Source organism: Carica papaya, chromosome 1 (assembly GCF_054855325.1).
Source record: "Carica papaya isolate Zhongbai chromosome 1, ASM5485532v1, whole genome shotgun sequence".
Taxonomy (NCBI): domain Eukaryota; kingdom Viridiplantae; phylum Streptophyta; class Magnoliopsida; order Brassicales; family Caricaceae; genus Carica; species Carica papaya.
Window position 1 is genome coordinate 9,405,097 of NC_142309.1, and position 27,282 is coordinate 9,432,378.

At 34.2% G+C, this 27,282-nt stretch overlaps 3 protein-coding genes across 8 annotated transcripts; all 3 read left to right on the plus strand.

The window, feature by feature from the left end:
• Positions 1-2,294: 2,294 nt before the first annotated feature.
• LOC110806461 (NAD(P)-binding Rossmann-fold superfamily protein) lies at positions 2,295-11,157 on the plus strand. 4 transcript variants are annotated; one of them, XM_088218600.1, is made up of 8 exons: positions 2,304-2,658; positions 8,383-8,475; positions 8,588-8,666; positions 8,775-8,853; positions 9,601-9,640; positions 9,736-9,870; positions 10,133-10,270; positions 10,564-11,157. In XM_088218600.1, exons 1-8 carry the CDS (start codon positions 2,315-2,317, stop codon positions 10,862-10,864), a joined length of 1,209 nt encoding a protein of 402 aa, XP_088074726.1. In that variant the 5' UTR covers positions 2,304-2,314; the 3' UTR covers positions 10,865-11,157. The 4 variants fall into 4 exon arrangements, with proteins under 4 accessions (XP_088074728.1, XP_088074726.1, XP_088074732.1 ...); XM_088218606.1 differs by having other exon boundaries at positions 2,526-2,658; positions 8,346-8,475; XM_088218617.1 differs by lacking the exon at positions 2,304-2,658 and adding an exon at positions 2,854-3,032.
• A 7,273-nt stretch (positions 11,158-18,430) lies between these two features.
• On the plus strand, positions 18,431-22,236 carry LOC148269167 (uncharacterized). Of its 3 annotated transcripts, none has more exons than XR_015818653.1 (7): positions 18,431-18,820; positions 18,946-19,093; positions 20,009-20,131; positions 20,318-20,631; positions 20,795-20,962; positions 21,117-21,277; positions 22,064-22,236. XR_015818653.1 is itself a non-coding variant. In XM_088218619.1 (7 exons), exons 1-3 carry the CDS (start codon positions 18,678-18,680, stop codon positions 20,100-20,102), a joined length of 399 nt encoding a protein of 132 aa, XP_088074745.1. In that variant the 5' UTR covers positions 18,431-18,677; the 3' UTR covers positions 20,103-20,131; positions 20,318-20,631; positions 20,795-20,962; positions 21,117-21,277; positions 22,064-22,236. The 3 variants fall into 3 exon arrangements, 2 of the variants coding, with proteins under 2 accessions (XP_088074745.1, XP_088074750.1); XM_088218619.1 differs by having other exon boundaries at positions 19,995-20,131; XM_088218624.1 differs by lacking the exons at positions 20,795-20,962; positions 21,117-21,277; positions 22,064-22,236 and having other exon boundaries at positions 19,995-20,158; positions 20,318-20,458.
• A 1,211-nt stretch (positions 22,237-23,447) lies between these two features.
• On the plus strand, positions 23,448-25,706 carry LOC110808516 (histone deacetylase 5-like). The gene is made up of 4 exons (XM_088218636.1): positions 23,448-24,098; positions 24,487-24,629; positions 24,807-24,919; positions 25,278-25,706. Exons 2-4 carry the CDS (start codon positions 24,576-24,578, stop codon positions 25,387-25,389), a joined length of 279 nt encoding a protein of 92 aa, XP_088074762.1. The 5' UTR covers positions 23,448-24,098; positions 24,487-24,575; the 3' UTR covers positions 25,390-25,706.
• Positions 25,707-27,282: the final 1,576 nt, after the last annotated feature.

Below are 27,282 nucleotides of genomic sequence, written 5' to 3' on the forward strand. Positions count from 1 at the left end.
AACTAACGCCATAAAAGTTCATCCTTTAGCTTCAATGTGATACGAAAATTGCTTGTCACCATAATATTGGAATAATTTATCCTGTTAATGACATTTTCTTTTTGACATGTCTAAATTATAGAATTAGCATACTTCAAGAAACTTCATTTCTTTTATGTAAATGTTAGGTGAACAAGTGATGCACTCATCTCAGAAGGAAAATGTCCACATAGAATACAAAGATATACTAAATAGCTTATCAGAAGATCTTCGCAAGCATATTATGTGCGTGCTCCCTATACAATACGTAGTAAGAACTTGCAATTTGTCCAAAAAATGGGGATACACCTATGTGTCTCTTCCTATTCTTGTATTTGATTTCTTTCAATTTACTTTGCTGAAAGTAGACATGATCATTTTGTGGAATTCATAGACCAAATGTTATTGCATCATGATGACTCAAATATACCAGCCATCAAGTTAAAATTATATAGAGGAAGAGCACACATCATCTTAAACACTGAATGGATTGATTTTATTTTGAAGCACAATGTTGAAGACCTTGTTGTTGAAGCTCCTTTTTTTTTAACAAAAGAGGGTTTGGTTCTTGTGTCTTTTCATCCACAACATCAAAAATATTTTCTTTTTTTCGAAAATGCTATATTCTCATATTGAGCTCATCCATTTATCTTCTCAGTCTTAAAGAGCTGCGTTCGGGTAGTGTCATTTTTACTGGTAAAGTTTTGTCAGGAAATTATTCTCATCGTATCCAATTTTAGAATTTGTGGAATTGTGGAATTGCAATCTGTCTTTTCTAAAGATTTTGAATGTCTTTTTCAATCATAATTGCAAGGAACACAAAAGTTATATTTTCAAAAATATCTCCGCTTAATGTACCCAGAAAAGTCATTTCTAAGTCAACTAACTAAATTTATTTCAAGAACGTTTCGAAATAATTCTTATGACTGTTAGGCTAGTTGAAGCAATGCCCTTAAGAAATTCATAGTTGTGAATTATTCTCTCAAAGTTTATCCTAAAATTGTTGTAGTAATATCTACTAAAGAAGGCATGTGACAATCTATGTATGTTTTTTTTTTTTTTTAATTTGAATCTTGTAAATTTTTATATTTGTATTATCTAACTAAATCAAGATATGAATAAATTAATATATTTCTTACTATTACATTTGAATACTTTTGTTAATTAAATAATTGTAAATTTTTCTATGTTGAGCTTCATCTAATTCTTTAATGAGTGCATTTGGTTATTGTTACAAGAATTTGCCATAATAATTTTCAATGTTTTTCTAATACTTATTATCAATTTGATGTTACATATAATACTTTTTCTCCGGCAAAAACAGCTATTACGAGAAAGACAACATACAAACATAATTTGGCAACTTAGATTCATCATAATTATCAGTATACTAAATTGTCATATGATGATACAGATTGTTGTTACAGGTGTGTCAATCACCATAATGACTATGATAACCATCATTTTACAATAAGGATTAACATGTTATCAAATACCAATCACTTAAATGCATATCCACTAAAAATTTATAGAAAATTAAAAAAAATAAAAAAAAAATATTTTATTTTAATATTTTCCTCCTCTTAATTATACAGTGGGGAAAAAGAAAACAACAACATTTACTTACATTTGAGAGAAAGAAATTTTTCACATTAAGGTTGGAAACAAATTTTCCTCTAATGAACACAACTTTATCTAATTTTATTAATTCAAAATAACACATTGCACATTGTATGGAAGAGCTACATTGGTTCATTTGGAAAGCTTAATTTATATTTGCCAACATGCCTCAAATTATCTTTATGAGTTATTATATTTCTATTCAAAAATAAATAAACACCCAATCTTCTAGTAAGAATTCATGGTTTTAAGTTCCAATTAATATTCTTGTCTCCTGTAAAACAAAAACAAAAAAAATTAGGCTACAGAAACAATTTTTTATCCTCCCATATTTATTTATTTGCAAAATCATATTTATTTTTAGAATATTGCATTTTAAGATTTTTAAATTCGAAGGAATTTAAAATAAATGGAATGTAAAGTTTCATATTAATATAATTATTGTCATTTTAAGTAGTACCATTATTTTTTAATTAAAAAGTATAAATTTTATAAATAAATTTCATACAGATTTTTTATCCTCTTCCAAATGTAGTCTTATTTTAAATAATTAATACAAATAGTTTCTTTAATAAATTTTAAGATATATTATTTTAATTCTGCTTAATATATTTTTTATTGATATTATTTCTATAAAATTTTTGTCATCTTTTAATTAAATCATATATTAATTTTGATGCTTCCTTTGAAGCTTTCGGCACCTGTGTTCTACTTTCTTCCTCAGCTCTCTGCGCCGGTTTTCCTCGATTCACTGTCCAACTTGAGGGTTACTCCACTAGCAGAACAGATTATCCGTGCATATATGTCTTTACCGTCTTCAACTTCTGAATTTCCTTTGCGAATCGGCCTCACTGCAACAAAACCGGCATTTGTTAGATCCCAAAATTCGATATGTTCTCCTATAGGCTCCCTCTTTGGCAATTCTCGGAGCGATAAATTGAAGCCGGAATATCGGATGTTCATTCTTGGCATGGGTTTCGTCGGACAATTCTTCGCACAGGGGCTCAAGAAAGAAGGCTGGTAAGAAAAAAAAATAATTTCTATTTCTCAAATGCTTTATCATTTGTTTTGTTTGTTTGTTTGTTTTTCTTCCTTGTTTCGTTCTTATTGTACCAGTGACTTAGCAGACTAAGCTGTTTTTCCTTTCATTATGAGGTGGATTTAGAGAGATGAGGTGGCGATTCCTTATGTCCCTTGGTTTGCGATTAGTTCTGTTGCTTGTAGCAAACGACTTATTTTTAGGACTATGGAGAGAACTCACAATCTCTAAGCATATTGACGGCCTATTATCTTGATTGCCATGGCTTTAACTACTCTGTTCTGTTGCTTCTTCTTGGGGAGAGTTCGCTCCTGAGGAAACGCAAGATAGCGATATATACTGTTTATGAATGACGGTGAGTACTGCTAGGCTGACTCGTTTGTCCTTCCTGATTATTTTCGGAGTTGTTTTTCTTCCCTGCCATGTTGATCCTGGATAATTCATCAACCATTTAATTTTGATCATGGCGGAAATGCTGCTCGTCCACTTTCCCAATCGCATGCATCTTCTTCGTTACTTCCTTTCTCTACCTTGTGAGCAATGGGTTGTTGACTTCAGAACTTCCTGTCAATTTGTCTACCATCAAGCTATAATGCAACAAAATACATGTTCTTAATACCCTTCCATTCTTCTTGCACCAATTTGGCCAGTCTTTTTTTAGTGAGAGGTTTGGCATTCTTCCTATTTGTGAGTCCTTGAATCAGCAAGTGCTTGATACTTGCATTTGGAAGAAATCAAATGACATTGGATTGTACTTATCCAATCTGTCCCCAGTATCACATCTTACCTATCACCCTGAAAGAGTCACAAGACTTTACCTTTTGCAGCTCCAATTCGTTCCGAACTTGAAGAGGTTTGATTTTGATGAGTTGAATATCATAGGCCTTGGTTGTTTGGGCATTCATGAATGTATGAGTGCTTCTCCTATCTACCAACACTAGCACTGGTTTGGAATTCACCATTTTTGAACACCTTGATGGTATTGTCCTTCTCCTGTCCTTAAAGGGCATTCAAGGTGATTTCTCTAATGGCCTCTTCTTTTTACATCTCCTCACCTTGTTCTTCCTTTTCTTCAGTCTCCTCTTTTTCGTTTTCAGTGGTCTCCAACACCATTTCATGCTTGTCTTTCCATTGATGGCCAGGGGACTATGTGTCCTCAAACCTGTGACAGGCATTGGTTTACCTTCCGCCTTCAACTACGCTTTGTTTTGTTTGGAAATTTTATCTTGTAGTTCAGTCATGAGGTTGTGCTTTGTTGGATTAGCTGACCAATCAATTGCTTAGAGTATTTCATTAAGGATCTTTTTTTTTGGTGGGGGGGGGGGGGGGGGAGCGCCAACATATTTCTTCCTCAAGTTTTGCCCCATCCTTGCTCTATGTTGAGTTTGCATCTTTGATAACATGTGCCAAACATTTTGCCATGTCAACCTTTTTGCCCAAAAAACAAGGTAGCCAGTTCAACTTTTTGTTCTTCGGGGACCTCATACACCTGAAAATACTTGTTGCACCTCCTTACCGAGGATGTGAGGTTAGCTCCTTCAAATATTGGTATGTCTATTTAAGGAACATCTAACCAAGCATGTTTAAGGTTACCGGAGTATTGTTGTTGGGTCCGTTGTCTCTCATTTTGGGGGTAGGTAAGATTCTGCAAGAGGAGAGGGTGGTAGATTAGTGGCTAGACTTGTGCTAGGGTGTCTTATGGTGTTGGTGGTGGTTACTGGAATGATCCTTTGGAAGGTGTTGGGAGCATGGTACATATTGTCTTGGCTAGTATGGCCTGAAGTTTTGCATTGTTCTCAGCTAGTTTGGCAGCTTGCTTGGCTTCCCACTAAGAGTCTATAGTTTCATAGACTCAATCATGAATTTGTGGAGGCATTGGTCAATCAAGCAGACAACCTAAGCAACCCTCTGGTACTCAGTCATTGTGCCCTTACTCCTTCCTAGCTTAGCAATGGAAGCCAAAGGTTTGCCCAGTTTAGTATGGTCTGATACCAAGTTTTTGGATCCTGATACTATCAAGAGGATTTATGACGTTTACACTAGGGTTACGATTCTGAGGTAGGGGGCATAATGAGAGAAGAAGGTCAAAGAATAGATTATAGAATGAGGTATGGAAGAGAGAATGAGAATTTAGAGAGATGGGAACTAGAGAATTTAATCCCTAGTATTCTGATGATTTCTTACAATTTACATCAGGCTATTTTATAGTGAGTCTTTGTGGCCGTGATTGGCTATGGAATAACAGACTCTACAAACCTGGTACAGCCTAACTGTATGCCTGTTATGGAGCTGGTTCAACACTAACAGCTATGTGCCTTAGCAGAAATACAAAAAGACAAGAGAGGAAAAATAACAACAAGAGAAGGAAAACAACCAGTGCTCTTTATTTGGCACCATTTGGGTTCTTGACACCTACCAACAACCAAAATCCCCAACTTCAAACTACAATATGCTTGTTTCCTCACAGGGTTGACGCAAAAGGTACTGCAAAGAACCACTTCAGACCATTTTCGTATTTGTATTGTTTCAGATGGTATCGAGTGGGGCCCAATTCCATTCAGAATTGATAACAAGTGATTAAAGGTGGAGAACTTTAGAAGCTTGATAGAGAAAGCATGGAAAGAGACTAATGTAATTGGTAAAGCTAGCTACAGAGTGGCTCGTAAATTAAGAATCCTAAAGGATGGGAACAAGAAGTGGGCCAAAGAGGAAGGACTGAAAGAAGTAGAGACAATGAGTAGTATCATGCAGGGGATTGATGATACTGACAGGAGGGGGGGGTTGGTTGGGAGGGGTGCGGAGGTGGACAGAGCGAGAAGAGAAGGGTTGAGGGTTGACTTGGGGAACAGAATGAGGATGAATGAAATCTCATAGAGACAAAAATCGAGAGAAAAGTGGATTAAAGAAGGTGACAGGAACACTAGATACCTTCACTGTCTTGCTAGTCACAGGAAGAGATGCAATTATGTTGACCAATAATCTGTGGACAGCCGTGATATCAAGGGAAACAGAGATAGGAGAGAAGAGGCAGGTTGTTCTTTTCTAATCTGTATTATGAAAATATTGTTAGAAGACCGAGACTAGACAATTTGCAGTTTGAGATGTTAGATGAGGAAGCTAGAACCAATGTGGAGAAGGAATTCACGACAGATGAGATTAAAGAGGCACTCATGGATTGTAAAGGCGACAAAGCTCCAGGTCCCGATGGCTTTAACATGAGATTTCTACAGGAATTTTGGCATGTAGTAAAAAATGTTCTGTTGGAGGTGTTTAGAGAATTTCATAGTTCTGGGTCTTTTGTAAAATCTCTAAATTCCACTTTTTTGGTCCTTATTGCAAAAAAAGAATGGGCGTGAAATATAAAAACTTTAGGCCTATAAGTTTCACTGGTTGTGTCTACAGGCTAATTTTGAAGGTCCTTTCTAAAAGATTGTCTTCGGTGTTGGGTGTGGTGACTGGGGAGAGTCAATACTTTTTTATGGAAGGGAGGCAGATTATGGATTTTGTATTGGTGGCTAACAAAATGGTTGATGACTTGATAAGTAACAAGATGGATGGGATTATTTGTAAACTAGACATGGAAAAAGCTTATGATCATATGATTTGGGATTTTGTGGATTACATGCTGAGAAGATTATGGTTCGGTGGGGAGATGTAGAAAATGGATAAGATGTGTATATCTACTACCTCTTTCATTGTGATGATCAATGGTGATTCTTCCCATTTTTTCAAGACTTGTAGGGGTTTAAGACAAAGTGATCCATTGTCGCCTCTACTTACTATTGTTATAGAAACACTGAACAAGATAATTTAGAGAGCAAAGGAGCTGGATTAATGAGAGGGGTGTGGGTGGGGAGAAGAAATCAGCATATTGAAGTTTCTCATTTATTTTCTGCAAACGACACCCTGTTTTTTGTCAACTGGAAGAGAGGATGATTTTGGGCTTAAGCTGTATTCTGATGTGTTTTCAAGCAGTTCCTGTGCTGGACATTAACTTAAATAAATCCGAGATAGTCAATTTAGGGAGTCAGAAAAATGATGATTATTTTGCAGTCTTGTTAGGGGTGCAAGATGACTAAACTTCCTACAAAATATATGGGCCTCCCCTTAGGTTCCAATATAAGGACTTAGGGACTTGGGACCCGGATATTGAAACTTTTGAGAAGAGATTTGCTAGTTGAAAGAGAAATTTCTTATCTAAATGAGGTAGACTTACACTTATAAAAAATACTCTTGCTAATCATCCTATTTATTATTTGTCTACTATTACGATTCCTGTGAAGATTGCAAAGACATTGGAAAGAAATCAATGCCGTTTCCTTTGAGGGATGATGAAGGTAGAAGGAAATTTCACTTGGTAAAGTGGGAGGAGGTGAGAAAGCCGGTGAGTTATGGCAGTTTGGGCATCCATTCGATGATTGAGATGAATATGGCCTGCATGGTAAATGGTTGTGGAAATACTTGAAGGGGGAGGCGCGTATATGGAAAAGAATGTTTGATGCTCGGTGGGGAGGTAGGAGGATTCTGAGTTTTGGTGCTCATCGCATCAATCTCAGTGGTTTGAGTTTATGGAGGAAGATTGGTATAAACAGCATAAAATTCTCTCATCATGTTATAAGTGGCAGTTAGGAAGGGGAGATAGAATTTTTTTCTAGTTTGATGAGTGGATTGGTATTGGGAAGCTTAAAGATCAATTTCCACAAATTTTTGCTACTGTGAAGAATAAATTTATTGTGGTGGAGGATGCCTATGAAGGTGGGAGGCCTGGGGAGGTGTGGAATGTGGAGATGATGTGGAATTTGAATGACTGGGAGGTTGGGGAATATGAAGAGTTACTGCAGATGCTCTCCTGTGTTCAAGTGACTATAATTAGTGACTTACTAGTGTGGAAACCAAAGCAAGATGGTCAGTTAACTGTAAAATCTTTTTATGATGTATTGATGGATTCTAATGACAACAAGGTTTCAGTTTTCCCTTATAAACAGATCTGGAAAGCACATGCACCGCTTAGAATTGCTTTCTTCGCTTGGAAGGCAGGGAGTGAGTGTACTTTTGACCAATAATAAGCTGATAAGTAGGAGAAGAGTGACAACGAATGCATGTTAGTTATGTAAAAGAGCGGCTGAGACCTGCAATCATATTCTTTTATGGTGTTCTATTGCTCATAGTTTATGGTCCGTGGTCTATAGTCTGCTGGGTAATTGGTGAAGGAGGAGATTTGGGTGTCGGGTAGGATTTGTAAAAAGAAAAAATTTTTAAAACTTATTCCTTTGACTATTCTGTGAGTGGTTTGGAAATACGAGGGTTTTTAAAGGGTGGAGAATGATATGGCAAAAATTAAGGATAGTTGGTATCATTATTTTGATCCTTTTTTTGGGACACGACATGTATAGGGTGGAGGATTTTGGATGTCATGGATAGTCTAACTGACCTGTAAATAATTTTGTACATGACTTGCACCCCCTTGCTGCTATAACATTAATAGACTGTTTACACTTTTTTCTAAAAAAATATATGCTTGTTTCAACAATACCACAGTACCCCCAGGTCTTGACAAATTCGTATTTTACTTGTTCTAGACAAATTCTAGATGATAAATTCAACTTTTAATTTTTAAGAATTTCCGGTAACCTCTGTGTATGAAGCATTTGCATTTGAAATTTGTTAGGACAAGGATTGACATTGCTGGTTGAATTGGCATTTAGGGATGTTTCTGGCACTTGCACAACTGCCGTGAAAAAGAATGAACTGGAAAAGAGGGGATTTGATGTCCACCTTTTCAATGCAATGGAGCCAGAGTGAGTTTTCTCTTTCCATGTCATTCTGTTTTAGTGACCTAAAATCATACATTCGACTAGGAAAGAAAAATTTCTATATTATTCTGATGCTTGCCTCTGTTTTGCTTCTCAGACGGAGGACCCTAAACACCATAAAATATCAGACACATCTCCTTGTCTCAATCCCTCCTATCCCAGGTGTTGGTGATCTGGTATTTCTATAGATGCTATGCAACTCAATCAATGAATAATGTCTTGATTCAGTTTTTCATATTTATGACAATCTCTCTCAGTGTGCTAGTTTATTTTCAAATTTGAAGGTGCTGCAGCATGGGGAACTTCTAAGGCAGGAACTTTCTGATGGAAATCTTCAGTGGCTCTGCTACTTATCATCAACTAGTGTGTACTCCTTTATGTTGAGAAAAAGTTAATGGAATTAAATTGTCAAAAGTATTTGGAATTTGTTTCCAGTCTTCATCTTTATGTCTAAATTTTTCCAAACTATTTACGACATGTTTGATTCAAATATATATTATTCTCACTCTATTCCATGATTTCATTGATTTATTATGTAGATTGATATTTTGATTTGCAGTTAAGCCAGCTCAATATTGTTTTAAATTCTAAACTGATGACTTTACTTTTCTCAACATAGGGATCACAGTATACCTAGTTTTGAATTAAACATGAAATTTGATGTGGTATTTAAAGACTTCTTTTAATCTTTATTGCATTTTTATTATATTTCTATCCATGTTCTAAATAATTGACATTTGAACCCAATGGTACCTTATTCATCTTGAAATTAATACTATGTGGCATTAAGGAAGTAGTACTGAATTCTATTCAATAGTTCACACCTGAGGAAGGAGAATATATCTCTAATATCGTTCATGTGATTTACATTGGTCTATACATGCATAAATATGTAGATAGATAGATATAAATATACATTGTTTCCATGATAGAAACTTATACATGGATACAAATGATGATGGTGTACAAGAAACTAGTAAAAATTCTTATAAATCGTTATAGTTTCTGCATCTTTGTGGCTTTCTCCTTGAACTAATGAGTCCAACATTATGGTTTCTTCAAGCGCCTGAAGCTCATTTTGGATATTGGGATACTACTGATGTCTGACAGGTGTATATGGACATTGTGGTGGTGAATTGGTGGATGAGGAGTAAGTGTTTTCCAAGTGTAACATGAGCTTTTGATTTTGGCATGAGCTTGTATTTGATAATGTAAGATGCCGATACATGCATTATCATCTGACAGTTACCCAGCTCGCCCTTCTAGTGAGTTGGCCAAAATGAGCATAGTTGCTGAGAAAGGATGGTTAAACCTGGCACATGATCTTGGCCTTTCAGCACAAGTATTTCGACTTGGAGGTATCTATGGCCCGGGTAGAAGGTTGTGACAAATATTTTTGCATGGTCGTTCTTGATGCTTCTTGTACGTCCAGTAGATAAAGAATTACCTCTTCAGTGTCTCCACATATAAATCTTGTCCTGAAGTATATATATTAACTGCAGAAACAGATATAGAAGCTAATTTGATATCCAAATGTTTGTAGGCTCAAATGGGGATCCTTGTCTCATCAATGATTTTTGCTTACAGTATTAAATTCACTATGCTTAAGGTCGATTATTTGACTAACTGTTTCCTGCTGCAGTGCGGTTGATACAATAGTTAAGCAGAAGCCACTCTCGGAAGGTCAAAAAATGAGAGCATCCAGGCAATTCACGTCTAGAGTCCATGTTGAGGACATTGGTCAGTCACTTAAGGCTGCCATTTTTATGCCATCATCTGGGTATGCTTTTGTTATATCCCTGTGAAACTTGCTTCGGTCTATTATAGCTTCTCTTTGCAGTTGGGAAGAAGTCTTTTGTGGTTTTTTCTTGTCTGTTCGGTTTATTTTGGGAGTGCCATGAGCATCTGACACTTCAGACAATAAATGACTGGGGCAGGTTGTGGAGATCTATTGTTATTTTTGTGAGTAGGATGGTGGCTATTGGACTATATTTTCTGTATTACATTTTTCTAGACTTCCCTACCAGTCTTATCTCCAATCTTTTTTTTTCCTCATGAATCACACTTCTTCAGGAAAATTTATAATATCGTAGATGACGATCCAGCTCCAAGGGAAGAAGTATTTCGATATGCCCTGGAGTTGATAGAGAGAAAGTGGCCTGGCTATATTGACCATGAAGCTGCATGCTCAATGGCAAAACCATGTGAACAGAAAGGAATTTTAAGAAGAGATAAAAGAGTTTCTAATGCACGGGTGAAGAAGGAACTAGGACTGAGGCTTCTTCATCCTAGTTATAAATCAGGGTTGCAGAGCATTATTGATCAGATGGATACTCCAGTTTGCTACAACCGAGAGTTCAAACCAAATAGATAAAGACAACAAAGAAGAGTGAATTTCATGCAATTGGATGAATTGCACTAGAGATGGGACAAAAATATCAGGTACTCTAATATCCCCGATGAAGTTAAAAGTATGTCTAAATTACATTGTAAAATTTCAAACTTTGTGAACTTGAATCGGAAAACTCCTAGTGTGTATAAATTATTACACAGTTTTTCTTATTGCCATTGGTTTTCTTTTTTAGGAGACTATATTTGTTATTCCTAGTGTTCCTGGTGCTTTTAATGTTAAATTTGTCTGTAAAAAATAAAAATTGTGTTACTTAACAGTTATTTGCTTTAAATTTTGTATATTATAAATATATATCATGATATATCAAACATAATAATATAAATAACCACTGTATGCGGTTGAGGTTTGAACAAGTATGTTGAGTTTATAGTTTATGAAACCCAGAACCAAATATAATCAGTATATTGAACTAGAGAAGGCAACAGCGGATGTTTAGCCTTTTAGCCACTTTTATATATGTGTATGTGTATGTACATATGTACTACTAGTACAAGTTTTTCTGAGCTTTTGACAAAGAGTTTGATATGGATTAAGAAATACAAAATTTCTCGCTTTTTAAAAAAAATATTCTTACAAACTATTTCATTATTTACTTTTTACCTTCTTCTCATAAATATTCATATCCTATTTCATACAATATGAATTTTTTCCCTGATTAATTTCCCCAAGCTCTAGGAAAAAAGACTATCTTAAGATGGAGGGTGAGAAGATGTGTTGATAAGTCTTCATTGCTTTGGTCTTTTGAGATTAAAATGCTTGATTTTATTAAGCCTCTTGTGGGACATTTTAATTTTCTAGTATTAGTCGAGGACCATAAACCATGATAGCAGTAACATACATAGAAAATTGTGACTGATATTGTCCTTGTTGCTTAATTTGTGTATACGAATATACTTGAGTAAAACTAATAAATTTTTGCTGTCTCTAATGCTTGCTTTGGATTTGGTGCCTCCAAACCTATCTATTCTTTGGTGTTGAATACTATTGATCGTTCAGATCGTGAAAAAGTTGGGATTAGTTGAGGTCGCCCTGAAAAAATTGGTATCACAGCTTAAGCTTGAAGGTGCTTAAATTATGCAGAGGCTAGAAGTACTTACTACTCAAGCATGCTCATGTTTTAGATTTGGTAACTACCTTTTATTTACCTCGTCTTAGCATAGAATTCAACTATATGGTTCTTATTGAAGGTTATACGAGTGGTAATTGGTGAGATGTCTTTTCTAAATCTGATCTCGCAGTTTTATTCTTTTCTTTTTTCTGCATGTATTCTTAAATGGTGAATATCTAGTGATAACTCTACACTGATAATGCATTATCATGGGAAAAAGGGTTACGTCGTTTATTCATACATGTTCGTAAGAATCTGTTGTGAAAATAGCGCAGGGCATATGCAACGGAATTGAAAAAAATTTATATTATGTTTAACATTTATTAAAAATAAAACTAAGGAGTATCACATTATGTGATTTTAGGCATTTGCTTGATCTCTAGTTATATTAGATTCTAGTGGTCAATAATTAATGATGAAATAGTCAAAGATTAATTTTTTTTTTTTTTACTGCGTTGACTCTTTTGTAGATCTTTGAAGGACGAACAATCTTTAACTGTGTAATGGGCTTGAATACTTGATTCTCTATGCGGGTTGTAGTGTTCTTATAGCTTTTGAAAACATTTGTTTGTTGTAGAAGCTTTAATCACGAGGTAATTGCTTGAAGCTTTAATCATGAATTCATTATAGATGTGGATTTGATTGCTTGAGAAACTGATTGCAGAAGATTCAATCACTTGATTGCATGAAGGGTTGAGTGCAATTCTTTATTTATTGGAACACTTAAAATGAGTACTTTGAGAGAAACCTTGCTCTTGTTATTAGAAGAAAAAAGTGGGAAGAGGAGAAAACCTTGCTTTTTTCACTGTCTTTGGGAGAGTATAAAAAAGAAACTTGCTCTTGCTCTTGCTCTTGCCTGTATTACTACTATCCAACCTTTTCTACTATTATTTTTAGAGATGACAAGGTTGTAAAGGTTATTCTAAATCTTAGAATGAATTTGATAACGATACATGTATATATTTTTGTCTATAATTTAATAGAATTATATTAATCAAAAATATGCATAAAAACAAAATTAAAATAGTTGGTGTTTGTCAAATACATTTTACACAAGTTCAATGAATATAATCTTATCATACTATTTTATTAATTATTTATTTATTTATTTTGGTGAATAGTCAAAAAAGATACTTCAAATTTTTATTGTCTATAAATATATTTTTTGTCCATAATTTTTTATCTATTTCTTGTTTTAGTCTCTATCGTATCGAATTATGTAATAATGATTAAATTTTTAATAAATATTTTATTTTTGAGTAAATGATGTATATATTTATTAATTAAGTAATATGCATACATTAACCGCAATACAACATAAATACTTGTCAAACGAAGTTATAAACGAAAACTAATTTAACTAACTTGAATATACAATTTCTTATAGAAAAATAAACATATCAAGTATTAAGTTAAATAATGATCCATAATAAGCATCTCAATTTATATATTATATTAGTTTAATTTGTTATAACTAACTCCACTTAATAAAAGATAATTTTTTACTATGCAATATCATCGAATTTTTAATTATAGAATGTACATATTAAAATTCTAATTAATTTTAATAGAGTTAATTAACACCACAAACAAATTGAGTTATTCATAAATTTGAGTCACACTGGAATATTTTAAAAAAACTCACGTACCGAAACAAGAAATGAATAAAAAGTCGTGCAGCAAATTATATTTGAAATTTTAAATAATATTAAGTATTTTAAATTTTCTAAAAATTAAAATTATTTTTGAAATATTTAATTTAATTCAAAATATTTTATTTAGTACTAATAATTACATTATATATAATTTTTTAAATTAATAATTATATATATTGAAGTAATAATTATAAATGCATATGTAATCGTTTAGTATACCTATTTGTAGTTAATTAGTATTTTTTATTAATATGTTTATAAAATTTTAAAAAAATAAATTTATTAATCTATTTATAATTTAATATGATATTAATTGAATCAATTGAATTGATTCGGTCAGTTTAACTTTAGTCATTATATAAAATTCAGTTAGTTTGATTAGTTATGATGCTTCATTCAGTTCCATCTAATGTGTTTATGGAACTGTAAAGTAAAATTATATTGTTAATCATATCTTTAATATTTTGTTAATTTTTTTAAAAGTGAACATATGTTCTGGTTAGCCATATATTTAGGATTTTTTTATTACATTTCGTGTAGAATGCTTAAGTACATAATCATAGTGCTAATATATCTCTTTCGTAAAAGCTTTCTCTATAATACTCATGAATAATTGCTCTTTTAAAAATTTTGTACAAATATATAATTTTAACAAGTTAAATATCATGATACTATTTTAAGTTTTTTTTTTTATTTGTTATAATAATAATAATAATAAATGATTCATTCTTAACTAATTTTATTTTTATTCTTTACCTTATTGCAAAAAAAGTCAATACATCTATGAAAGATTTTTGTTTAAAAAATGAAGACAACTTGGTATTTGATATTGACGAACCAACAACTTAACTCTTTAAACTTGTATTTTTTAAGACTTATATTTGCAATGCTATATTAACTAATAATAAATTATAGTTCCAACTTTTGATAAAAGTGATAGTTATATATGTAACATATAAGAATATATTTTATGAAGACAGAGATGTATAACGCATTTTATTATGTTAATTATTTTGAATGTGAGTAATATAATTGTCAAAACTTTCAAAATTTAAAGAATTTTTCTCTGATAGATTTTTACTAGTGTTGTTATCAACACTTATTAAATACTATAATACCTATCTTAATTAAATTAGATAGACATTATAGTTATTGAGTGAACTATGTAAATTTACTATTTTCTCGTTATTACTAATATTTAAGAAGCCACTTATATAAAAAAATATTATTTTGTAAACTAATTGGTAATTTAATTATTCTTAATGTTAAATTTTATACTAAATGGATAAAGATTTTTAAAAAATAATTAAAATTGCTTAATTAAAATTTTATTTAAACATGACAAAATTTTAATAAAATCATATATATATATATATATTGTAGCACCCGGGGAAATTGAAGAAATTGAAGGAAAAAAAAAAAATACGCGTGCCACATCAGCAGCCACGTCAGCAGACCCAGTCAGCAGTCCTGGCCAACCAGGACCTGCCACGTGGCAAAACCACGTCGACCGGGGACTGGCCACGTTGGCGATCCGCGTGCGCGCGATCGGACGGCCCAGATCAATCGCGCGCACGGACGGCCCAGATTTAATCAAAAACGGACGGCCCAGATTAAAACAAAATGGACGGCTGAGATCAAAAGGCAAAATGGTATAAATAAGACCCCCACACCAGACCCCAAACCCTAGCCGCCTGCCCTCGCCGGAGAAGACGAACCAGAAGCCGACCGCCGCCACCCGCCGCCGCACCGGAGGGATTTCCGACCGCCGATCGAGGTAAATTTTATACCCCCGACTCGTTTTTCCACGCTGATTTCCCCAGTGGCCAAATCGGAGCCAAAATTTCGGCCAAACGGCCGAAAAACACGGCCGAAAGCCAGCGGCGCCGCCGCGCCCCTTCTCGGTTTTTGCCTCCGATGAGGCCCTTCCCGGCCTCCGTTTAATGCAATTTTTATATCACCGTGATCATCATTCTTTTCTCTACAGGTTGATTGGAGCCGAATCACCAAAACACGAACTTCACCGGAGAGCCGCCGCACCCGAGAGCACCGCCGCCGGTAAGCTTCGGTTTTCCGTAAATTTTCGGCCCCCCGAGGGCCGTAGGGTTGTTTTATTGCAGGAACCAATGCGAGTGTGGCCGAAAACGGCCAACCCGAGGCGAACTGCCGCCGCAACCGGCGGCGCCGTCGCTAGAGCACGGCGGAGCCGCCGTGCCGGAGTTGCGATATTGGCCAAAAGGGGCCCTGGGCCTAATTTGGGATTTTTTGGAACACGTGCAGGTACCAGTAGTGCGTTTCAGTTCCCCGGGAAAAAATTCAGGAAAAATTAGGGACAGCCTGTAGGCGCACTGTGAAGCCGTGTTCGGACCCCGAAACGAGTAAGGACTCCTCACCTTATTTCCTATCACGGTTTGAAAGTTCAATAAATGATAAAACGGTATTTCATGAATCAACGAATGTATGAAATTGCTTAAGGTCGCTAATGAAGCCCGAGTCTAGTGTGTTTGTCGGTTAACTGTTATTTGGCCTGTTTTACAGTTTTAAATGCAGCATGAGATTCGATGTTTTTATTTTATAGTTTCGTGTGCATATTTTACTGTTTTATTGATTATGGATTGAATGACCGGGATATCGATGCTGTATGTTGTCTGTTTGGCATAAATTATCGTTTTGCTTGTTTGTATGTGATTGATAATGCTGACTGAGGGAAAAGGAGAATGAAAGATTATGTAAATAGAAATTGTATAATGTGTTCAGCCTGACTAGATATCCTGGGAGATGGTGAACGGACCGGGTCCGTAGGGAACCCTACCGGGATTGTGGTCTCCCATACCGGACGGGGTATGGAGATCTTATGTGTTTTGGCGCCCATACCGGACGGGGTATGGGGACGGCCCGTTTCACCCTCATACCGGACGGGGTAATGAGGTCTATGGTTTGGCGCCCATACCGGACGGGGTATGGGGACGGCCCTGGAATATGATTTCAAGTGTTAAGGGTTAACGGGTAGCGGGACCCCTATGGATCCCTATGGATACTAGTGGGCTGGTAAATGAGGAAAATATGTTGTGTAACGATTGAATTACGAAAAGCTTGATAGGTATTATGTTATACAGTTTATATATATGGTTTCATGATGATGATGATGTTATTGCTTTCGTATATTGTTTTTATGAATTTCACCGAGGTAAGTGAATGGTAAAGGTTTTATTATTAATAAAAGGATTTGTTGTAAATTATGCTCCATTGGTCTTTTTGTGTTTTCTACCCACTTTTACCTCCGTGATGGTGAGATATCGTAATGTCTTTACTGGGGTAGTGTAGCTCATTCCTTATTTAATCATTTCAGATCAAGAGGACATCGTTCCCGAGCCGGTTCCGCAGGAGGACGACGAAGGGGACGCCTAAAGACTCCATAGTCATATTCGTAGCTTTTACTTTCAAGTTTCTCCTTTAGGTAGTTTGATCTTTTATATTTTGTGAGCACGTTTTTAGTTTTAGTGTAAGGGATGTTATTCAAATTTTGACTTCGCTTCCGCATTTGATATTCTTAATATACATTTCATTATGAATTTCCGGGGCTGTTACATATATACACACACACATATTTTGGTCTCTTCTCTTTTTAGTTTTGATTAATGACTTATGACTAGAGAAAAATTGAGTTTAATTTTTGAATTTTTAGTCGGTCAGTTAGATCCAATTGATCCAATTGATCTGCATACAACATTAACAATGTTGTTGTTTAGTCAACTCACGTGTTCAAATTACATAATTATTTTTTCTTTAAGATGAAATTTTTCTAAATATTATGTATGTGTTTAATTGTTTAATATTTAAACACGATATTTATATTTTTGTTATGATAACGATTTTCTGATTGATGGTAAGAAATTTTATGATTATATTTATATACTAATTTTAATTTGATTATTACTAAATCTAATCATGATTTGGCCAAATAATAATTGGAGTAAAGAATTTTTGTAGTGAACTTATTCTATTATTTAATTATTATATTTTGTTTTATCATTAAGATTTAATATACTTAAAAATTAAATGAACATAATCTTTAATGAATATTTAATATTATTTTAAATTATTTGATATGATTAAATATTTTAAATGTTTCATACGATTATTCTCCTTCATAATAATATAATTTATCAAAAAAAAAACATTATATATCATATTAGAGATGTAAAAAAATTAATTCAAAATACAAAAATTATAATCTTTTTAACGGATTTGTAAATTAATAGTGGAAATGATTTCCTCTCAAATAAAATGAGTTTTTAACATCTAATCAAAACAGCATACCTGTAGGAGGAATGTAGGTTAAAGTTGGATCAAGGGGGCCGAACCCAAATGAAGAGCAATTGGATTAGGGTATTTTGCAAGAGAGACGAACGATCCAGCCTGTTCGGTGCTGTCAATAGCTCTATATATTTTCATCTTGTTGGTGTTTTGGGAGGTAGGGTTTATAAATTCATCGTTAACCCCAAGAGGTAGAACGCGCCGCTTCTGAGCAAGTCTGCATGTAGTTGTGCTTTCATAGAATCTTTCCAGAGGAGACGGATGCTATGGGACCTGTCGCGAAACAGCAAGAGAAAGAAGATGACGACGACGATGAAGATGAAGGAAACATCACGCATCATGAAGATGCAGTCCTTCCGTCGAATCAGTAATTAACCAAAATAATCCGTCGATGGAACCTACCGACTCCATGAAATCCTCCTCGATCTGCCTCTTCGTTAATGGTAACGAGGACTTCACCCTCTTCTTCTTTTCCGACAGTCCTCCTCTTTTCCTACTCCTCGGCGATTTCATCTCCTTCTCTTTCCTTCTTCTCAGTCCTCAATCCTTTATTGTTGCTGTAGTCCACATTCTGGTGGTTCTCAGATTCCACGACCTCACCTCTTCAGCCGCCGCAGGGGATTCTTCTCTTTCCGTCTTCTTCAACTTATCTTTTTCTTTCTCCACCCCTTCTCTTCTACAAGGCCAGTAATTCATGGATATATATATAAATGTCATTACTTTTCAAAACCTGAGCAATGTTAATCTGTCTGTCTGGCCATCCAAGAAACATATACAGATGGTTATGGTCCTCCTTGGTAGAATGCGGAAAGTACTAGCGCTTACTTTCTATGGCTTGTGAGTTCCTAAACTTTGATATTTATTAGCCACTATCATTTGAGACAGCAGGTTTTTAATTGTTAAAATCCATGCTTACTGTAGTGATTATTATTTTGCTTTCTGAACTATATTAAAATGTGCAGGTACCAGAACTATATTAAATTGATTAAGAATATAAGCTCAGAAGAGTTTGATTTGCAGCGAAAGAGGATTGCTTTGAAATTAAATTCCATATATTTTAATGAAGGGTCATCTGAAGCTGCAGATCTTGCTGCTGGCTCTGTCATCGAGGTAATAAGCAAGCAATTCTGTAAAGCTACTGTAATGGTTCTGTTTATTTAACAATGTGGCTATTGCCCGAAATTGTTAATCAATTGCTTTTTTTGTTAGATGTATAATTGCCTATATGGATTTTAGATTAGATGCTTCTTTTTCCATCCCTTAATAAGTTGTTTCCTTGTTAACCATATATGTTTTTCTATTTTTCAGCCAAATTTGGTCTAAACAAATTCTTGATTGTTTAAATAATTTGAGTTTGTTAAATATGATTGATTGGATTTTGAATCTCATTTCTTGTTTTTGCATCTAATACGTGTGAATTAAATTATTGATTCAATTAGGTTAGAGGCTTTTTAGCATTTAAGGGGTATGGATGGATACTGTAACTAAATTCTAGTAATTTACCTTTCTAGTTGTCATTTTCAGTTATATATCCTAAGTAAACTAGTAGACCGATTTATACTAGTAAACTAATTTATCTATACTGTGATTATACTTTGTTCTTATGGAGAATCTATGACAGATTCTGACATTTTTTTCCTAATTGTGTGGAAGTTAATGTTTCTTTGTCGATAGTATGTATTGATTAACTGTTTTTTTTTAAAAAAGTTTATACTGATTAACAACTTTCAGCTTTAAATATTACTTTATGCAGTTATTGCAATCTGGTCTCATTTGTTAATATTGGTTGTGACGAGTACTTGGACATTTCTGCTGGTTAAAATTTAGGATTAGGTTTAGTCACATTTTGCATTGACCAACGTAGATCTCAGGAATGCATTCATTCATTTGTATCATTTATAAACGCTGTACTGTAATCATGATCATGCACACTTTATTGATGGATAATTTATCATCTTATTTTTCCTTTTAAAGAATACAAGTAATATTATGATATTCCTTGATGTTGCAGATTCTCTTCTACAGGGCCAGTAATTCATGGACATATGCAAATGCCATTACTTTTCATGACCAAAGTAATGTCTGTCTGTCTGGCCATCCAAGAAACATGCCTAGATGATTATAATCCTCCTCAGTAGAATGCGGAATGTACGTATAGCCTACTTTCTCATGCTTGTGAGTTCTTAAACCTTCGACTCCCTTCATATGAGTTAACTCATATTTACTAGCCACTAGTGTCTGGGGACAACAGGTTTTTATTTGTTAAAATGCATGCTTATCCTAGTTATTATTATTATTATTTTGCTTTGCTGAACTACATTAAAAAATGTGCAGGCACAAGAACAACCTTCATGCGTATCTCTTTTGGAATGGAGCTTAGAAAACCTTGAGGCTGTTGGGATACCAAATTTTCTGGAATATATTTACGTTAACAAGTTTGTTGGACATGAGATTGATCTTTGCCTAGTGAAAGTTTTCCTTGAAATGCAAAAGCATTAGTGAAGTTGACCATCTCTTCCGTATGGAACGGTACTCAAGCTGATGATGGAAACAAGTCTAAGATTATAGAAAAGTTATTGGCATTTCTAATAGCTTCAACAAGAATGGAAGTACTTCTCTTGTAACTTAATTTTTGTTGCTGAAAAGAGGTAATAACATTTGTGCTACTTATTTTTAACTCAATCAAGGGATTATCATGTTTGTACTTGAGTTTCGTACTTTTTTTTTTGCTCCTGATTGATGGATATTGCGTCCTCTTAGGTTTCCTTTCAAAAGCTATAAGTAGCCTCATGATATTTCTTGGTGTTGCAGCTTCTCTTCTACCAGGCCAGTAATGCATGGACATATGCAAATGCACTTACTTTTTGCAACCATAGCAATGTCTATCTGTCTATCTGGCCGTCCAAAAAACATGTACAGATAATTATAATCTTTCTCAGTAGAATGCCGAATGTATATAATGCCCACTTTCTCATGCTTGTGAGTTCCTAAACCTTCGACTCCCTTCATATTAAACTCATTTATTAGCCACTAGTATCTGGGGACAGCAGGTTTTTAATTGTCAAAATACATGTTTATCATAGTTATTATTATTATTCTTTTGCTTTGCTGAACTACATTAAAAAATGTGCAGGCACAAGATAGACTAAGCAGCTTACCAGAAGATCAACTTACAGTTTGTCCAAAACTGGAGATACACCTATGAGTCTCTTCCTATTCTTGTATTTGATTCCTTCCAATTTGTTGCTGCTGAAAGTGGGTTGGGTTACGTTCTTTTCTTGGCAATGCTATAAGGTAAACGTTACTGCTTATTGCTGGGAATTTGTCTTGGGAAGGTTGGGAATATCAGTACTGAAATAATCAGGCTTTTGTAGGCGACATAATTGCCTAAGGCCAATTATTGGTTCCTGCTAGTGGTTTGTGGAACTGGAAAATTCAATTTATGGTTTGCTATATTTTTGGTGTTTTGGTCATGGGGAGTAGATAGTTGTTTGTTGATTAGCTATATTTTTAGGGATTTTTATTTTCTCACTGTGGAATGCTTAGGTACATAGCCACAGTAAAGTATTTTTTAACAAAGGAAAAACTTTATTAGTGGAGGGAGAGGATTTAGGTTTGGAAAGGTATTAGTGGAGAGAAAAAATATTTGAGTCTCATTTCCCTTGCTATTTTTTGGGTAGTGTGGAAAGAGAGGAACAACTGGGCTTTTGAAGTAGGTGAAGATCATTGAAATAGGGGCTGAGATAGAAGGTTCCAGATATTGAGTTTTTTAACTATTGAGTCATTCTCTTTATATGATGCAGGATTTTTGAGATCTTATTGGCATTTTGATTGACATGTAAATATTTTTTATATGTAGCTTGACATCACCTTGGTGATTGTATATTAATAGATCTTACATACTTTTTATTTGAAAAAAAAAATCAAAAGGAAAGCTTTTAACAAGTTAAATTGTCATAGACATCATATTATTTCAATGTCCCATATGAGTTGTTTAAATGTTTTCCTTCGAAAGAAAAATGGAAAGAAGAAATGTCTCATTTTCAACTGATTTCATTTGTATTGTTGGCCTATTTGCAGGAAAAATGCAATGAATCTATGATGGGTTATTGTCTACAATTTAACTCTTTTTTTTCTTGCATTTTGGGAGACTTACGTAACTGAAGTTTACGTCTTGTATTGTATTATTAGATACTTATATTGACAATGTTATATGAATTAATAACAAATGATAGGTCGGTCTTTATATGAAAGTGATTGTTACTCTATTTAACACATATGTATGCATTTAATGGAGACAGAGATATATAATGTGTTATTTTTTTATTGTGTTAATATTTTTGAATATAGAGCGCTATAATTATTAAAACTTACATAATCTAAAAAATTCATGTTTGTTGAACTTTTGTTAATGTTATTCTCAGTTTTTATTAAATTATATAGTGCCTATCTTAGTTGAGTTTAATAAAAATTATAACTTTTGACTGCACCATGCAAATATATCATCTTTTTGCTAGTGTTAATATATATGAAATCTTTTGATATTAATAAATACTATTTTATAATAAATGAATAAAATTTAATAGAAAGTAATTAAAATTATTTAATTAATATTCTATTGGTCATATATTTGTCTTTAATGTTAAATTTTATACTACATGAATAAAATTTCTTGTAAAGTATCTATAATTGCTTAATTACTATTATATTTAAACTTGGAAAAATCCTTATAAAATTATATATAGATGTATATATATCTGGGTTTCTTCTCTTTTTGCCTTTGATCAATGACTTATGATATGGGACAAATTGAATTATCACCAGGTTGGTGGAAAAAGAATTTTTTAGTTTGAGGAAAAATTTGATTGCTAGTTGATTATTGTAATGAGAATAAAAAAAAATATTCAATAACAAAAAAAAAAAAATCATAAAAGATATGATCAACAGGGTTTATTTTTTACCAACTTATGTGTTTAAATTGCACAATTATTTTCTCCTTAAAAGGCAGTTTTTTTTTTTACAAAAAATATCATTTGTGTATATATTTAAAGGAAGATAAAAATATAATATTAGTATAAAGAGAGAGAAATTAATAGAGATTTATTTTGATGACGATTTTTTGATTCATTGTAAATTTTTTTATAATTATAGATATATATATATATATATTAATTTTATTTTAATTATTATCAAATCTAATTATGTTTGTTGATTAGTTAATATTTTTAAAGGATTTGTACATTAATAAAATGAGTTTAACATCTAATCAAAACCGCATATGTATTCAAAATTAGAAAATATTGTTTTCGGCCGAAGAGAGGAAGTTAGATTTAATAAAAACTTGAAATTGATTTAAGTTTGAAAGGGCCGAACCCAAATGGAGAACAATTTGGATCAGGGAATTATGCAAGAGAGACGAACGAGCCAGCCTTGTTGGGTCCTGTCAATCAGTGTATATATTCATCTTCTTTGTGTTTTGGGAGGTAGGGTTTATAAATTCATCATTAACCCCAAGGGATAGAACGCGCCGCTTCCCAGTAAGTCTGCACGTGGCTGTGGTTTCATATAATCTTACAACAGAGATGGATGCTATGAAACCTGTTGCGAAACAGCTAGAGAAAGAAGACGACGACGACGACGATGAAGATGAAGGAAGCATCACGCATCATGAAGATGCAGTCCTTCCGTCGAATCAGTAATTAACCAAAACCAAAATAATCTTGCTTCGTCTCTTGGTTGAGCCTCCTTTTCAGCGATCTCCACCTTGTAGGTATCAAATGTAATCTTCGTCAACTACAACCGGAAAACGCCAACTCTGGAGAATCCTCCTCGATCTCCTTTTGACAGTCCTCCTCTTTTCCTCATCCCCGGCTACTTCATCACCTCACTCCTCATCGGCCAAGAATTCACATTTCCTCTCCTCAATCCTCAATCCTTTATTGTTGTTGTTGCTGTAGTCGACATTCTGGTGGTTGTTTCCCGCTCCACCAATCGGTGCCTTACACGCTGACCGCCTGGTTCTCAGATTCCATGGCCTCACCTCTTCAGCCGCAGCAGGGGATTCTTCTCTTTCTTTCTTCTTGCTGCATATCTTGCTGCTGGCTCTGTCATCGAGGTAATAAACAAACAATTTTGTAAAGTTACTGTAATGGTTCTTAACGGTTTTGTTGTGCTGTTTTTCCATGTTGATTTTTGACCGGGTCAATCTTAAACTTTTCCAATTCAAAAACTTTTTTGGTTCGAAAAAAAAAGTATAACATATTTTAAGTATCAAGGAGATGCAACCTGTATATAAAAATATTTTGCAATTTACTTTTAATGATTAATTAGTGTGTGATATCAGGTTTATCATTGTCAATGTGTATGTTTTATCTTTCAAATGTTTGGGCATCAGCAGACCAACTTGTTAGCTTCAAGAATAATTTTCAGCACAGTTCTGTTACTCATTACAACTCAGTTTATATTTCAAGTAAAGAGCTAAATATTGTTGTTTTATCCAATAGGTAGCAGAGAGGGTTGCCAAAAAGGAGTTGGATTCTGCCTTTGCTATCGTTAGGCCTCCAGGGCATCATACCAAAGAAGATGAGAAGCTATGGGGTTCTGTTTATTTAATAATGTGGCTATTGCAACACGTTTTCTATTAAATGTAAGAGTAAGAGTCAGTTTTAATTCTTTAGATATAGTTTTCTTACCTGAGGTTATTAATCAATTCCTTTTTTTGTCAGATGTATAATTGCCTATATGGATTTAGGTTAGATATTTCCTTTTCCATCCTTTAATAAGTTGTTTCCTTGTTAACCATATTCGTTTTTCTATTTTTCAGCCAAATTTGGGTCTAAACGAAATCTTGATTGTTGACTGGGATGTTCACCATGGTAATGGTACTCAAGAAACAATCTGGAATGATCCTCGTGTTCTGTTCTTCTCTGTTCATAGGTACATATGAAATCTGAGCCATGCTTATTCATTTGCTTGACCATCGTGATTCTTGTAGTATATGTCCCAAGCTTTCATGATATAGAGATAATTTAGTAATGTCGGCAAGATCCTTGTGTCCTCATGAACCAGTTATACATGCTTGAAAGTAGTTTTTCTTTGTTTTTGTTTTTAACTTCATCTTGTTTCTGGCCTGAGTTTTTTCCTTATGGCATTTAATGCAGCTACTTCTATAGTAAATGTGTTATGTTTTCCTTTAATGTAGGGACACAACAGATTTAATTGTACTAAATGGAAGCTTATTATTATTATTATTATTATTAGTGATGTGCTGTTCTTAACTATATAAAATGTATAGGCAGAAAGACGCCCTTCGTAAGCGTCCACCTTGGAATGGAATGCAGAAAACCTCAGAGACTGTTGGGATGCCAAATCTTTATATTAACAAGTTTGTAGGACCTGAGATTTGATATTTGCCTGGTGAAAGTTTTCCTTGAGAATGCAAGAGGTAGAGATGGTCAACTTCACTAATGCTTTTGCATTCTTTAATCTTTTTATTTCAGAAAAAAGAGAATGCAAAAGTATTAGTGAGTTAACCATCCCTACCAAAATCTTTTGGAATGGTACTGAAGCTGATGATGTAAAAAAGTTTAAGATTGTTGAGAAGTTATTGGTATTTCCAAGAGCATTTGTACTGCTTATTTTCAATGAAAGAATAAGTACTTATAATTTAAATTTTGTTGCTGAGAGGAGGTAATAGCATTTCTACTGCCTATTTTCGACACTATCAAGGGGTTCCCATGCTTGTACTTAAATTTCTTATGTTCTTATTTAGGTTAAGAGATGCCCTTGCCATTCGTTATTTGGTCTAGAGGTGGCTGGGTTAAATTCTTTTCTTGTCGAAGTATACAATTTTTTTGTTTCTATAAAGTGTCCTGCTTATCATTGGGAATGATCATCCTGAAATTTAGGAGTATAAGTAGTGAAATATTTACTCATGCTTTTGTAGGCAACATTAATTAATTCTTGCCTCAACAAGTTTAAATATATGTACAGTCATTAAATTACAGAATCATACAAAAGTTAACTAAAAATAAGCAGTATCTACATAGTTTCAAGAAATACATCCAGGAGATTAAAGTCCCAAGTACCAAAATATGTTGAATGTTTTCTTATGCTTGTAAGTTCCAGAACTTTAAATTTTACACATGTTTGAATTATACCTAGCTGCCATTTTGTTTGTGGGCCACTATGCTAGTGACAAAATATATTTGCAAGCTGATTTCTTAAGATTGTATAAAAATAACCTAGAACAATTTTGGAAATATTAGGATCCTTAATTTTAAGAAATATTCTTTTTGTAAAAGTGTTTGTTGTACAGGAAAACAAGCTTGGTGTAACACCCAACATTCCATTTTTTTTTTTTTTTATTAATTATTATTATTATTTTTATATAAATATAATTATTATTTATATAATTTTAATTTAATTTAATAATAATAATAAAGATAAAAATTGGTTAGCAATTTAATTGAAAATAATATTAGGAAAAAGAGGTGAAATTTTGAGTTCTGTTGGTATTTTTGAAAGAAAAATTAGAAATCGAATGTTAAAAAATAATTTAAGTTACGCCACGTCAGTTGCCCCGACCAACCAGGACGAGCCAGGTGGCAGAGACGCTGACGCGAGAGGCCACGTGGGGGGGAGCCACGTGGGCGATCTGTGTGCGAGCGATCGAACGGCTGAGATCCGTTCCTGCGCGCACGGACGACCCAGATTAAAAACACGCACGCACAGCCTAATTTGCATCGTGCACGGACGGTTCAGATTGAATCGCGCACGGACAGCCTAGTTGCTGGAAAGCCGACCGTCGCCACCTGCTGCCGTATCGGAGCAATTTTCGACCGCCAAACGAGATAAAAATTTTCTCTCTTGAATGAAATTCAATTTTAAACCCACCCATGGCCAAATCGGAGTGAAAGAACCTGCCAATATGATTTTTCCACCGTTGTGACAACCATTTCCTTCTCTATAAGTTGACTGAAGCAAAACACACAACCGCAGCATGAGCCAGAAGAGTCGTTGCACTGGAGAGCCCCATCGTCGGTGACGGTTTTTGCATTTTTTCGGCTCACTGAGACCCTAAATGTGCTTTCTCGCAAGAATCAGTGCAAGTTCGACCGAAAACAGCCAACCCGAGGCAGATCGCCGCTGCCCGTCGCTGGAGCACGGCAGAGCCGCCGTGCCAGAATTTTGAAATTGGCTAAGTAAGCCCCTGATATGATTTTTTGGTTTATTTGGGACACTTGTAGGTACCGTGAGCACGTTTCAGTTTCCGAAGGAAAATTTAGGGAACTCAAGGA